At 44.4% G+C, this 15,172-nt stretch overlaps 1 protein-coding gene across 1 annotated transcript in view; it reads right to left on the bottom strand.

Annotated features, from left to right (window-relative positions):
- Nucleotides 1-9,746: 9,746 nt before the first annotated feature.
- SLC7A14 (solute carrier family 7 member 14) overlaps nt 9,747-15,172 on the bottom strand; it is a 56,185-nt gene continuing 50,759 nt past the window's right edge. The window contains exons 7-8 of the mRNA XM_081910947.1: nt 13,913-14,790; nt 9,747-11,803 (exon numbers count right to left, since the gene is read on the bottom strand). Of these exons, the coding sequence (XP_081767073.1) occupies nt 11,484-11,803; nt 13,913-14,790 (1,198 nt within the window). The 3' untranslated portion in view covers nt 9,747-11,483. The remainder of the gene's footprint in view (nt 11,804-13,912; nt 14,791-15,172) is intronic.

The raw sequence follows: 15,172 nt of genomic DNA, 5'->3' as shown, positions 1-15,172 counted from the left end.
TATCATTCCACAGATCCTTGGCAGAACATTTGTGCGCATTACATCATAGGCTCCGCGTACAGTTACTTGCTTTATGCCCCGTAAAGAAACAATAAGCGCTGCCATTGTGAGATGTGGGCGCCACAATGGAATGTGTAACACACAGATGTGCAGCTTTGTGAAAACTGGCCTGAGATTGTGGACGGTGTTGTTTTTATGCATGCTGCTCTCTTCTGAATGGATCCCATTCAGATGGCTGGGATGGGGCTGAGCCAAAGCTGTAACGGGATGCGTAAGCTGCAAAGCAGCATGGGAATAATGGAAGCTCCATCTCTGATCATAGACAAATTTCAGAGGGCAATTGGAGCAAGAGACTCCACAGCTGGAATTCAATGACAAATTTGATTGCATTTGTTGATGGCTTCAGCAAGGAGCATATGCAGATCTCTTCTTTCTGGCATGGCAGGGTTGTGTTGTTTTTTTGGATATTGCATCCAAGTTTAGTGCTCCAACAATAGTTTCACATGCACATGCAATGCTAACAGCAAGCATTTGGATTCTGTTAAATGTTCAGACTCGGTGTGTTTCATATTTCCGTTATTTTACTAACCTGGCCTATCTTCCAGTATATATGTATATATGAAAAGCACCTGTGGTCTTGAACCAGGTATTTTAGATGAAAGGGAAAGGTGCTCCCCTGAGCTTTTCTGAAGGGAATACTACTGGGCTGGCCTGCTCTCTGCTGGAGTTCAGCACTACCTTTTTGGATCCCTGGAGGGCAGCACCTATAGCGTTCCACCTAGTCATATCAAGCTGCTAACTCTGAGTTGCTGCTCTGCCTGACCAACAAAATGTTCGGTTACAGGTGTTCTCAAACAGCCTGAGCCTTCTCAACTTACAGTTTGATTACCTGATAGTATAGGTGCAGAAATGCGCAAAACCTGCCCTTTGCAACGTGACATGAGGTGGTAAAATGAGCAGTGGCTTCTCTAGACATCCCAGCCAGTGTGACATAGTGAGCTGAGTGCCAGACTAAGAATGGGGAGACCTAGCTTCAAAACTCCACCAAGCTAGAAAGTGGACTGGGTCACATTAAGAAATTGAGGTAGCTCAGTTGGTTAGAGCATGGTGCTGATAATGTCAAGGTCGTAGGTTTGATCCCCATATGGGACAACTGCATATTCCTGCATCGCAGGGGGTAGATGAGATTGGGGACCTTGGGGTCCCTTCCATCTCTACGGTTCTATGATACTAAGATTGAACAAATACTCTCTCTGCCTATCCCACCTCACAGGATGTTTGTGAGGATAAAAGAGTGAATGAGAAACATTGCAAGGCATCCTGAGCTCCTTGGAGGAAGGGTGTCCCATGGCCCAACTACACCTTGGCCTGTGAAATGGAGACTGGACCAAACAGAATATCTCCTTCTAGTTTGCCCTTCCCCTCCCATGACCTTTCTGCTGCTAAAGTCTTTGTTTCCCTTGGCTGCCTCCAGCAAACAGCCTACGCTTCTTTGTGTCTCCTTGAGAAGACCTCAAGGTAGTGTGGAGTTTGGCTTTTAAGCATGCACTGGGGTAAAACCACAGGCAAAGGAAGAGCACAAGAACAAACACCACTGGCAAATTTCACAATGGACAAAATATGGGGGCAAACAAGAGTACCACTTTAAATTTTCCGAACAATTAAATATAATCCTACACTCAGTATTCAAAAAATATGCAAAGTATTTTCCACACACTAATGGTGTGGATTTTATTTGCACTATTCTCATTGCTACTTGTCTTGTTGACTGTCTTTGTTAGGCTCTCCTCCCACCAGCCATTTCTCTCCAATGTCTGAGTTTATTTCTGATAATGGGAGCCCCACTGAGGGAATAGGCCCATGGCCTGATCTCAAGGCATGCAACCTTGCTGAAGCCAAACAGGTTTGGGTGTGGTCAGTGGCTGGATGGGAGCCTTGATATAACTGCAATAAATGAAGAAGTAGATGTGATGCTGGGGTACAGGCGGCAGATAGGGAAGCAAAGATTCAGCATAACTCACAGTATGTCCTCTTTGGCCTCCAAATTGGACCTCCACCCCAACTGTACACATCAAAGGTTACCATCCCCTGATCATTGGCTATGTTCATGTTTTCAAGTCAGATCAGAGCTAGGTTTTTTGGGGTGGGGAATACATCAAAACACAATATTTCTCATGACACCACAGCATAGATGTGGATTGTGGCTAATTCTGTGTGGACACAGCTTCACAAACCAGTGGTGGGAGCACACTGAATGAAGAGTGAATGGGAGTGTACACACAGCCTGAGTCACATCTGATGCCCTCTGGTACAATGGGTCAGTGCGTCTGGCTGCTAACCAGAAGGCTGGTGGTTCGAGCCCACTCGGGATGGTTGTGGGCAGGGGTCCCTTCCAATTCTATGATTCTTCCTTCTAGATAGCGATCTACATTTTATCACTCTCCCACACCTAGCAGGACAATGTTGATGGCCAGCTTACCAAGCGATAACATTGCAGGAACTTGCCACCTGGTATACAGGTGGAGCGGACTCTTCCATAGCTCCTTCCTTGAATAAATAGGACATTGACTCTTCTGCCTTTGAATTGTCCTCCTCTGGGTTCTCGGGTGCAACATCCACATGCCATGTAAACTCTGTGTTGTGGAAGTTTATGGATTGTCCATGCCTGATGTATGCATAGGGGGGTGGCATGGGAGTGAGGATAATAACATTCTCTACCACAACAAAAGCTGACCGCACAAGGGTGGTACTGTGTTCGGCAGGCTATAAATAGTGGCTAACAGTAGGTCACATGGCTACCCCAAAAAGCTATGTAAAGGTTTAGCAGCCTGATGGGATCACTGAGAGGCATTGTCTTTGGGCAAGAAGCTCCCTTGCTCTCCAAGTGGGTGATGGAGGAGGGGCAGAGTCACAAATGCCAATGGTTTCAGCAGCAGCAGCACCACCTCCTCCTCCTCCTCCCCTCCCCCACCCTCCAAGCCACTAATGGTGCTAGGCAGGAGTGACTCTTACGCACTGTCTGTAGCTTCAGCTGTGGATACTCTGGAGAAGGAAGACATTCCACGGAGTTTGTTGGCCTCGGAGAAGATGAAATACAAAGGGGGACATTGTTATCAGCTATGAGGTCAGCTACTGCCGGTGAAAGAGCATGGAGTCAAATTTGCATGGAAAGTAATGTGTGACTTTAAATCTTGCAAGCTGCCGCACCAGCAGAAGCAGAACCAGTTCGAATGATGGGTTCTTTTCAGCATAAAAGGCACGCCACAATCTTAATTATGCCGTTGCTTCGTGGTTCTTATTTCTTTGTGACGAGATGTGCCCACCAAAGGGTAGGAAATTGCATTTGCAATCTGCAACATGGCCTCGCTTACCATGTAGAGCTCAGAGTTTTGAGAAGGCAGAAAGACTGAGAAGATCGACTCAGTTCACATTCACAGCATACATTTAAAGTGCTATGATACCACTTTAAACAGTCATGGTTTCCCCCAATGAATTCTGGGAGCTGTAGTTTGTTAAGGGTGATGAGATTTGTTAGGAGACCCTCCTACTCCCCTCCCAGAGCTACAGCTTCCAAAATGGTTTAATCCCTCTTTCCGGGATTTATGGAAATTCCTTCCCACAGATGTGTCCCTGGGCACCTTCACTGTACAGCTTTCATCATATGCTGAAGAATAATAAAACCATAGAATTGTAGAGTTGGAAGAGACCATGAGGGCCATCAGGTCTACCCCCCTGCAATACATGAATCTTTTGCCCAACATAGGGCTTGAATCCACAACCTTGAGTCTCACCCTGTACCTACTGAACTAAGTTTCTGGGCACACACCTTTGCCCTGGCGTGTGACACCTAAGGCCCCTGAGTTTTTGAGACCCACCCTATTCCTCCTTCTCACCTTCCTTGGATGTTTTAAAGCAGTGGCTGGACGGTTATCTGTCATGTATGATGTAGCTGAGATTCCTACATTGCATGAGGTCGGAATAGATGATCCTTCCAACTCTGCAGTTCTATGATTCCTGTGACCAATATCAGCCACCTTCTATCTTCTAAATTGCGAATGCAGAATTTTATGTTGTTGTAACCCACTTTTGGACCTGCTGGTGAAGGGATAATGATGAATAGCAAGCTAAGTTCTCCAATGCCAGCAGAGACAGCAGCAAGCACAAAAGGGGAGGTATCAACAGGCTTGGGAGAACCCTGCGGGTGTGTGGAAGTAGAAAATATATTTGGGAGGGAAACTCCAGGAACTGCCTAAGTTAAGGGAAGCTTGAACATGCCCACTGGACACAGAATGTCATCTGACTATTGGAGGGAGAATGAGAATACAGTGGTACCTCAGGTTAAGGACTTACGTAATTCGTTCCGGAGGTCCGTACTTAACCTGAAACTGTTCTTAACCTGAAGCACCACTTTAGCTAATGGGGCCTCCTCCTGCTGCTGCGCCGCCGGAGCCTGATTTCTGTTCTCATCCTGAAGCAAAGTTGTTAACCTGAAGCACTATTTCTGGGTTAGTGGAGTGTGTAACCTGAAGCGTACGTAACCTGAGGTACCACTGTATATGGGAAATGGTTGGAGGGGCAAGGAATGGAATGAAGTGATCCTGGAAAAAGGGCATAGCTGAACAGGAACACTGCAGCATTTTGTTGTAGGTTCTGTTTTTCAAACCATTCCCAAAGATTCTTCGAGCTATGTCAGTTAAACTATTAAAAATTTGATACCAGTTTAATGTAGGCGGAGAGGGAGAAAGATAGAATAAAAAGTAGACAGAGGATGACAGGAATGCCCCTAAAACTCAGTCAGCAGTCATTTCCCCCCATGTTTTATTTTGTAAATGAACAACTATCCACCCCCACAACAATGCAAATAAATTCCAAAATCAGCCCATTTCAACTGTTTCTCTACAAAGGATTCCCTCCCACCCAAGCTCTTAAGGCAAAATTTGTTTACATTTAATTCATTTTAGCATTGAAAAATATCAGACCTTCAGATACTGGCAAGTTAAACATATATTTGTATATATCAGCATAGAGGCTGTGGGATTTCTTCCCGCCTCCCCTCTCTTTTTTTGGTTTAATATTTCATTTAAAAGGTATGGACAGTTCAGTTGACATGTTTTTCTCTCTCTGGCTTTCTTTATAAACCCCTGTTTTTTATTTTTGTAAATATAAAGGCACACAATGAAGCTTTATGCATCTATTAAAATATACACATTTGGTAAATTTAGATTTCTTTTCCATGTGTCAGTAAGTCAACATATTTATATTTATATATATTATATAATAGTCAACAACACAATCATTCTCAAAATAAAGGTCACTCCATTAAGATATCTGCATAAACTTTCGTCATGACACACCACAAAAGCCCATTGCATAGTGCACCAATGGGGTTCAGGAACCACAAAAAAAAAGTCAGAGAACAAACATGTTGTTTCCCTTTTAAACAAATACATCAATTTCATACCAGAACTGTAGAGAATTGTTACAGCAGGAAATGCTACCTGCAAAAAAACAAATAAAACACAGTTGCAACTTGGACAATCTAGAAACCAAATGAAACGAAAGCAAGAAAGATTTGAATGTTGGACACAAATGCCATTGTTACGTCTACACACACACACACGCACACAGTGACAGTCTTTTGCAGCAACAAAGCTTGAGTGCAGGGCCTTGTAATAACATAATTGTAGTGGCCCCCTCTTCCAGTCCACTTGTACCCTTTGCAGATACAAGGGCTTCACAAGCTCTCCAGGGCCTTCCATTTGCTTTCATAGAGGGAACAGCTTGGAATGTGCAAAAGGTTGCATGCGTCAAGTTACTGTTCATTTGTTGGGATGTGTGGAGCCCTGTCCATCCGGGTTGTGGAAGCTGTGGGCCTCCAGATGCTCTTTCAACTACAACTCCCATCATCCCTGACCGATTGCCCCATAGAGGCAGGGGCTGCTGGGAGCTGTAGGCAAACAACATCTGGGAGCGCCAAAGTTTCCCATCCTTAGTTAAAACTCCTGAGGGCCATTCAGCTCTCACGGGCCTGTTTGCACACAGGCCGGCGCACTGCTTGATTTCTCATCACTTAGCCGCTGAACATCTGAAATGGCTCCATCACAAAGCATGATTTGAGACTGAGCTGAGGTGGAATTTCCACCCGTGCTGTTTGGCCAGCGATAGCTGATGCTCTGAGTTAACTGAGGTACGTATCAACAGTACACTTTCACGATTTTCTTCCGGAAAGAGCAGGATAGGTGCATCAAGATGTAGCTATGTTAGTTTCACCCAAAACCTTGGCCTTGTTGTTGTGTGTTTAATAGCTGCAAACGGGGCTTCCCCCCCCAGCTGGAACTCGAACTCAGTTCTAGCACCTCTCAGGTGGGCACGCTTGCCATTATAAGAGAACACTCAAATTGGGTTCCATCTGTACAATGATGTCACAACAAGCTGCATTGTAATATCTCCAAATGTTTTTTTCATTCTCTTAAAAACACTGCATTCCATCCCTCACCTCTGTCCCACCCCACCCCACCCCCCACCCCAAACCAATCTCCTATTTTATCATGCAGGAAAAATGTCCACTGTGTACATGCTGTGGTTGGTTGGGAGACTTATGGTCCTTCATATCTACCTGGTCAGCACCTCCCATCCCACTTGGGTGTCTTTGGGTCAGTCGCTGCCTCTCAGCCTAACCTGCCTCTCAGGGTTGTTGTGAGGATAAAACAAAGAGAGGGGAAAGTGTGTATGCCACACCTGGGATAGAAATGCAATCAATAACCAGTGGCCATGCTGTTTGGAACTGATGGGAGTTGGGAGTTCAACAATATCTGGAGGGCCGCAGGTTTGCCACCCTGATTTATACCGAAGACACTGTGGCAGCAAGAAAACACATTTCAGGTTTATCACAGGAACAGGAAGTGTGTATTCACTGGATGATTTGCATTCAAGAGTCACATCTCAAATTAAAAACAGCAGTTTCTAATAGAGGTTGACCCTTCCAATGTGCTTTTGCTGCTTATTTCGCTTGGGCTTCCGTGGGACAAATTCCCAATGAATTTCCTGTTGGGGTGGATTTATGGGTGTGCAAACAGGGGGCGCTGAGCCAAGAGGGCATCTTTGAGAAGGAGCCAGAAGGCTCTGACAGGGTCCTAGAATGCTCCTGCCTCCTTCCCAAGGCCTAGTTAGCGCTTTTCCAGCTTTGGAAAAGACGTCAGAGGGCTCCCAAAAACCAAGTTGACAATAAAAATTCCCAGTCAAAACATCCATTAGTTTCTCTCTGCATGTTTCTCTCTGCTGAAATAAAAAGCATTCACGTTATTAACATGAAAAGGGTTTGTGTTGAAGCAGAACTGGAGTGCCCTTGACTGCTCCATTAAGGGGGCGGGTCCTTCTCTTCAATATTCCCACTATAGTAGTCTGATCATTATAACTGTTACTGAGCAGGAGTGTGAAAAACACACCAAATCACACCTGAACCAGGTGAGCTAAATTTCATCTCCATTCTGACATTTGGTTTGGCTTGTTATGAGTTCCATGATCTCTACAAACATAATCCCTCATGTGTATGTTGTGGGTTAACTTTGATTTCCTGGTATATATGAAGGCACTCACCTAGATTATGATATAAAGATTACAAACAACAACAGCTCTGCAGTACTTTCCTCCATGCCCCTTTTTAAAAGAAAAATGTTGCCAGTGCATCATGATTTCGCAAGAAGTGACATAAAATGGGTAAAGAATTTATTTATTTATTTCTACATTTAGAACATGCCTTCAGAGTGTCTGGGAATTTTGCTTCCTTTCGTTCTATGAAAGAAGGTCATACAGGACCTTCTTTCTCCTCTAAGGAAAAGGTGTGGAACCTGTGATCTCGTGGAAGGTGTTTGACTCCAACTCCCATCAGCTCCAGCTGGCATGGCCAATGGCCAGGAATGATGGAAGTTGGAGTCCGACAACATCTTGAGGACTCCAGGTTCTTCATCACTCCTCCAAGGTTTCATTCTCTGAGATAAAAGAGTAGGATCCTTTGCGAATGGACAACAGCTCAGTAGTAGGCTGCTGCAACCAGGGAAAAGCTTGGCAGAAGAATACAGTAAATGGCACAAATCCCAAAGCCCTTCCTTATTCCTTAGGAAATGTTTATTTTGAGAATTCTTTCTCGCGGTTTTTGCTTTATATGAGCCTCAGCCAAGGGCCACCACCTCTCCTCTGCTTGACCCCATGGCCACCACTGAGCACTCCATGTGGCTCCAGACCATTTTAGAATCCTACCTATGCAGTATTTGTACAGAACTCTGTGCACACTTGGCTGCGAGTGCTGTTATAAATAAATATATTATGATTGTTTACGGAGAGGGGCAGCACTGTTTGTACTAGGGATCAAGTCCAAGAAGTTCTCTATTTTTGTACCTTGCAATATCATTAAGCTTTCCTTTAGAAAAGGGATTGAAAGACCCTGAGTTTCATCCTAGAGGTATGTAGTCAGCATTTAAAGTTGCCAAAGCATATTTGACTGGCTTGGAGTTTTTGTTTCTTCGGGCAGCTGTGGGTAGCCAGTTGTTGCTGGATTTCAGCATAGGCGCTTATTCTGTCGGCTTTAGTTGTTGTTGCTTGTTTTGTGGCAATCGCCTCGAGACTCACGTTGAAAGCAATTCCTAAATTAGATAAATAACAGAGTAAGCGGCACCCATTATCCCTGGCAATTGCCCAATGGGAACCAGAGTCCAACAACATCTGGAGGACCACAGGTTCCTCACCCTGTGGTTGAGATGGAACTACAACTAGTTCCGTACAGGTGGCCCAAACTACAATTGTTGGCCCAAACTACAACAATGAACAAGGCTCCTCACTCCTGTCTTAGGACATATGGGTAATAACAGTGACATGCAAGCAAATGGACAAATAGTTCCGTACAGGTGCATCCCATGAGCTCAATCTCAAATGGCCAGATGAAAAAGTAAAGAAGGGCCAGTGAATATCTGATAAGCTGTGGATGTTTGATGGATCCCAATTCCAGTGACTTGATTGCACATAGGCTGCAGAGGTCTGCAGGACTGCATAAAAGGAAAGGCGAAGTTCTTGTTTGCTGTGTAGGATGTGACATCCGAAGCCACATTCTGTGCAAGATTGTTTGGAAATAAGGCCTGTTGTATTAATGGGTCTCACTAACCATATGAATTAAGGAAACTCACCAATGGAGAAAAACTTATTAACTCATGGGAACTTAGAAGGATCGTTGCAATGTTTTTTATGCCATGTTAAAGGAGGCACAAATTCATGGTTTACCGGGACAGGATTCAGGGAATCTCTATCTCTGAAGGGAAATGGAAATGGAAATATTTGTCACCCAGTAAGGTTAGTGAAGAAGATGCAACACCAACGTAAACACCATTGGTACTTAACTCAAGCTCGGTATTCTCAACAGCTAGATTTAAATGTTGGAAATACAAGAAGTCTCCCTTATATGTGGCAGGAATGTCAACACGTCAAAAGTTATTGGAGACATTTTTGGGGCATAATATTGCAAACTGGGGCTTAAACCCTTCATTGGTCCTTTTCAATGTAACTCGGCTTGGTATTCCTGAGATCTAAAAATCATTGATCCTCCACTTAATGATTGATGCTAAAATAATATAGGCTTGATATTGGAAAAAACACCCAGTCTCCCTCCCTTTGGGAATTGGTATTAAAATGTTTGGACCTAGCTATAATGGAAGGTATCAAAGATTTGGGGAAAAAACAGGTCATCAATATAGCAGACAAGTAGTTAAGTTGTATTGTTTATTGGAATAATAACTGTGGACATAATAAATGGGACAGAAGTCTGTTTTTGTTGTAGTATCAAATAATGTAATGTTTAAATTTTAATTTATCACAATAGATTTATTTATTCATTTGGATTTTAAAGGTAAGTGAGAATTGGACTGTTGCCTCATTGGGAACTGATGCTGCCTTGGGAACCTATGGTTGGTACTGCACATAAAGCAGGAACCAGCTTTTAGTGTATCAAATAGGAAAAGTTGGGAGCTCCAAGGCAACCATTCTGCAATATTCAGAGTTAGATACTGAGTGGAGTGGAGTGATCTTACATGAGTACTGATTTGTTTGTACCATGGTTATAGATGACCTAAATCCAAGAAGTTCTGATATTGGCCTGAGCTGTGTTTCAGTCCATCTGAAGTAGCCCATGGATATAACATTAGGATTTTAGTCACATTCTAGGTTTAGCCTCCCATCTATTCCTAATGCAGATGTTTGAAGTTGGTGTTGAACTACATGTTCAGCAGAATCACATGGTACCATTCTTGCTTGTGCCACATGTTTCTGCTAGTCATGAATATCAGCTTTTAGGGTCATGGTACTGAAATCAAATTGAACCACACTGTCACTGTACGGGTCCCGCCTGCTAAATTATTCCGGTTCAGATAAACCAAATCACAGAAATCTGACAACCAAAGTCTCCATTCTTACTTACTAGATAAAATGGCTAAATGGATCAAACAAAATATCCAAAACGAACTCACCAAGATGCAAATTCCAACCACAATTAAATTGTGTTTGAGTCATGTTGTGTCATACCATAGTTCACCAGGAAAGAACGGAGACAAAACGAATGGAGATGGTGACACGGGAAGTGAAGCACAAGTGCGCCAAAGTGCAAGAATATTTTGCTAAGTGAAAAGGTGAAGTAGTTTTATATAGGTGAAAATGGGGGTGCTGGTCTGCACAGCCTGATCACTGGAGCTCTTTTTATCTCTGGAATATCCTCAGGGGAAAAAAACTATGGCTCCTGCCTGAATAAACCTACCCATCTAGTCCATGTTTGCATTCACAACATGAAAAACTGACTTGCTCTTTGCCAAATAACTTAACGGTCCTTAGTATGACTGCAAGTGAGTATTTTCTTTGGCAGGGTTGGGGAACCTGTAGCCCTTCAGATATTGTAGGATTCAGCTTCCTTCTCAATCCCAGTCCACGTGGCCAACGGTCATTGATAATGGAATTCCAACAACATCCAGAGGGTAACGTGTTTCCCATCCTTCTCCAACGGAAAGCAAAGAGGTCATAGACATGTCCCCTGCCAAGGGAATCTTACTGCATTTCCTTATCGGATACCCACTTCATTGAGTGTGGGTTCCACTGAAACTATACTATCGCTGCAGGAGGAAGTGTCTTATGCAATGGGTTTCCTAGGCCCAGAAAAACTCAACAGGCTCAACTAGCCTATCGGAAGCAACATTCAGTGAAAGAGGCCTGTGGATGGTGGTGGTGAGATCAGAGACATGATGTTTTCCTTGATGTGATCTTCTGTTGATTCAGGATGACAGAACCATCCTGAAGAACAGAAAGGTGTCTGAGAGAGTGAGTGATATGACTTCTGGAAACAGAAACCTTACGGGAAAAGATGGGTTTGAAATGAGAGCCGAAAGAAGCCACTGAATTTTAGCCCAAGGTTTAGCTTAGTGACAAAGAGTGGAACTGTCGTGTTTCCATTTCATCTACTCGGGCGAGTAGTCTAACTCGTCATTTGAAATCAGTGCATCTGAGTTCTGTTTGTGTTTGCCTTTGCTCTTTGATTTGCTACTTGTCCGACTGTTTTCCTTTGCTTCCGACATATGCTGGTAAGAGAAACCTTTGTCGTCAGCAGGATCCCAGTCCTGGTAGTTGTCGTTCTCGGCGTAGGCCAAGCCATCGTCGACGGAGAAGGGGTCGACATCAACATCGTAGCGCTGGTATGTGCTCTGATGCAGCGCCTCTTCCCGAGCTGTGATCTCCAGTGTGCTGTTCCATATGCCATAGCCAAAATAAATCAGCAACCCTGCAGGAGAGGGGAAAGTTTGGCTGGTAAAAATATTGTACTGTAGTCTGAATTAGGGTTGCCTTGTAGGCAATCCAACATGAAACAGTTCCAAGCCCTAATGAATCTATAAACACCGCTGCAGAATTTGAGTGGTTTATTATCTATAATTCCCCATATGGGTTATATACTCTGTGGGATAGTTCCAGAACTATCTTGATTGTGCCGTTCCTTCTCCTTTTGCTGAGCTCTTTTTCTGAAAACACATTTTATTTACTAGATGTTTCAGTTGCAAAGCAAAACCCCCAGGGCAGAAAAGGAAACATGTAGAATAATTACACAACCTGCTGTGCTATATTTTTGTTTTTCACCTGTAGGTTTTCATTGGCACACTATTGAAGCAGGATTTAGTAACAAAACAAACCACATCGCTATTTTTTTAAAAAAAATGAAGAAAAGGAGGATAAACGCAAAGAAAAAGATCTCTTGATTATGTTCTTCTGCGGCCTTTGCTTCCTCTCATTTCAATGGCAGACTAGCAGAGGTTGAGAAGGAGGAAAACAAGTTGAGGATAAGAAGCAGGGCAAGAGATGAGAGTCACATGCAAATATAGGAGTTGTATCCTATGCTGTGCCTCATGTTGATAGAAAGGGAACTTCTTTCCAGCCGTGGAAAGGGAAGAGAGGCGTTTCCTCCATTTCCCCTTTCCCTCTGCAGTCTCCCATGCCACCTTCTTCACAGTTCCAAAGGGTCCCCCAGCCCTTTGGAGAAGGTTTTGGGGGGCATGTGGGTAAGGAGGCTGCAGAGGAAGTGGAAAATGACAAATCATATCCCTTCATATTCAGCTGGTGAAAGGCTCTGCTGTATCAAAGATTCTCCTGTTGAACAACAGAGGTTGCCAACGTGGCATTGCTGGACTACAACTCCCATCATCCTTGACTATTGGCCACTGCTGACTGGGGCTGATGGGAGTTGCAGTTCAACAACATCTAGATGGCACCTCACTGCCTATCGATATGTTAGCATGAGAAACTCCACAAGGGAAGGGTTTAAGAGCTACTGAATTTCTTTTTGTGTAGTTATTCTATTCTGCTGTGAAATGGGATACCCAGCGGTGACCCATCCAAATGAAGATTTAGTTAGGTGTAGTCACAGATGCTTCAAGCCATTCACTGGGTCCATGCTGATATTATACAGTATTGCCTTGTGCTGTCATGCCATAACTCACCAATCAATACTTCATAGATAGAACTTTCGTAAAGCCAAATGGGGGATGCTTCTTTTAAGACAGGTATGGGAAACTTGTGACCCCCTGGAAGTTGGTGGGCTCCATCTCTCATCCACTGCAACCAGAACGGTCTGTGGTCAGGGGTGATGGGAGCTGATGTCCATCAACATCTGGAGGGCCACCGTTTCCCCACATCTGCTCTAAGAAGAGGTTTCCATTCTCCAAACCAATGAAGGTTGGTTGAAATTGAGCACTCTGACATACTCTGGGTGGTCTCTTCAGTGGAATTATCCCATATTGCCAGGGATTGGCTGGATGACAAGGAGTAGTAGGTAGTAGGAGTTGCCAGCCAGGGGACCTCTGAGGGAAATTGCAGAGGAGGAAGGTTCAGAGCCTGAGAATTGGTGGTGGTCAGAGGGAGAAGATTAGGGGGAGGAGTTGCATGCTGAAGGGACAACAGGGTTTCATGAGCTGGAGGAACCTGTGACAGGGAGCAGTTCAGACTCCGAGGCTGAAGCAGAGATCAAGAAACTGCTGAAGAATCCAGGGAGTCTACATCTCCTGCTCTGGCAAGCTCCCCTCCCCAGCCCTGTCTCCAAGAATGAGCAGGATAATGAGAAGAGTGGAACAGAGGTCAAAGGTGGGCAGACACAGTTTGAGACTGCTTGGGAAACATCCAGGAGAGGAGGAGTCTTAGAAGGAGTGGAAGGCAGAGACCTTCAGTCCTGGCAACTGCTCTATAGGGGCAAGACCTACTGGGAATTGTTGTTGAGTTGTATGCCATTTCCTTGAATAAAGAGCTAACTTCACTGGCAACTGTCTCTGCTTCTTTGTGCTGACCTGCATCTGACCCTGACACATGCACTTTCCCCAAACCTTCACACCCCACGTTTAGAACTTACCCACAAAACACCAGACAGCAAACCGGATCCAGGTGATCCTTGAAAGTTTCAGCATGAGATAGATGTTCACAAGCATAGCGAAGGCTGGGACAAAAGGCAGGCAAGGAGCCATATAAGGGAGCTTTTTGGGGTTTTCTGGCTGCTGAAGGATGACGAACACCAACACAATGATCAGCAGGACCATCAGGACCACCAGAAGAATTGCCCACCAACTCTGGTCATAGAGGTAGTCCACCCCAAAAATGATGAAAGAGCAGAAGATGAACATTAGGACAAACAGCAAGAGCACACAAGTGGTGACAGTCTGGCCAGTAGCTGCAGTGGGTCGATCCATTTTCCCGGGAAGTCCCAGGTGGATCCTCATCGTGTAGTATCGTGGTCCTATGAGTTTCTTTAGCTTGATGAGGTAGATGTTCTCAGACTCATCTGCCTCTATTCCAGAAGTCATGTCGACCGTGCCATAGTTGGGGTGGTTGACGTTGTAAGCGGATTTGTCCGATTTCCCAATGAGCATCTCATTGTCGCCCAAGGAAGGCAGGTTCTTAGCGCCACAAGTGTTGGTGGGCGGGCCTGCAAACTCCTCCCCTTCGCTGACCGGAGAGCAGACTTCCTTCTCGCAGTCTGCAATGATCCCTTCCTTCTTCTTAGTGTGCTCTTCAGAAAGGAACTTGACGAAGCCGTCAATGTCGCTTTCGGGTTGGTACCGAAGAAGCAGGACGCACACGGAGACCAAAGTGTAGGCGAGCAACGTGCCGATGGACATCATCTCTATCAGGTCCCTCAGGCTTACCAGCAGGGAGAGCAGGGCTGCGAGAAACCCAGAGACAATGCAGGCGACCACTGGAGTCTCCGTGTAAGAACTTACATGGGACAAGAATCTAGACGTGAAAGAGTTAAAATTAGCATAAACACCATAAACTCCCTATTATTGACTTTTAGGACAGAGGAAGAGCCCACCATATGTATGTTTCTTTATTTTATTTTATTTATTCCATAAAATTTACACACTGCTTGATGGTAATAAGAAACTTCAAGGAAAGTTGTACGGAAAGATAAAACAAGAAAATCAAGAACAATCTACAACCCTACTTCAAAAACATGCCAAAGTTAAAATACTAAAGCAGATGAAAATCACCTCAGCTTTCTAAGTTTGTCTAAACAGAGATGCCAAAAAGAGTACAGTGAAGGCTCAATCTCAATAGGCAAGGAGTAACTCAGAAATACGAGCATCTGTAGTAGTAGCACAAATTCTGCCAATCA

The sequence above is a fragment of the Podarcis melisellensis genome (assembly GCF_964234715.1).
Source record: "Podarcis melisellensis genome assembly, chromosome: 5".
NCBI lineage: Eukaryota > Metazoa > Chordata > Lepidosauria > Squamata > Lacertidae > Podarcis > Podarcis melisellensis.
The sequence above is the reverse complement of the archived record's forward strand: the minus strand, read 5'-3'. Positions and strand labels throughout refer to the sequence as shown.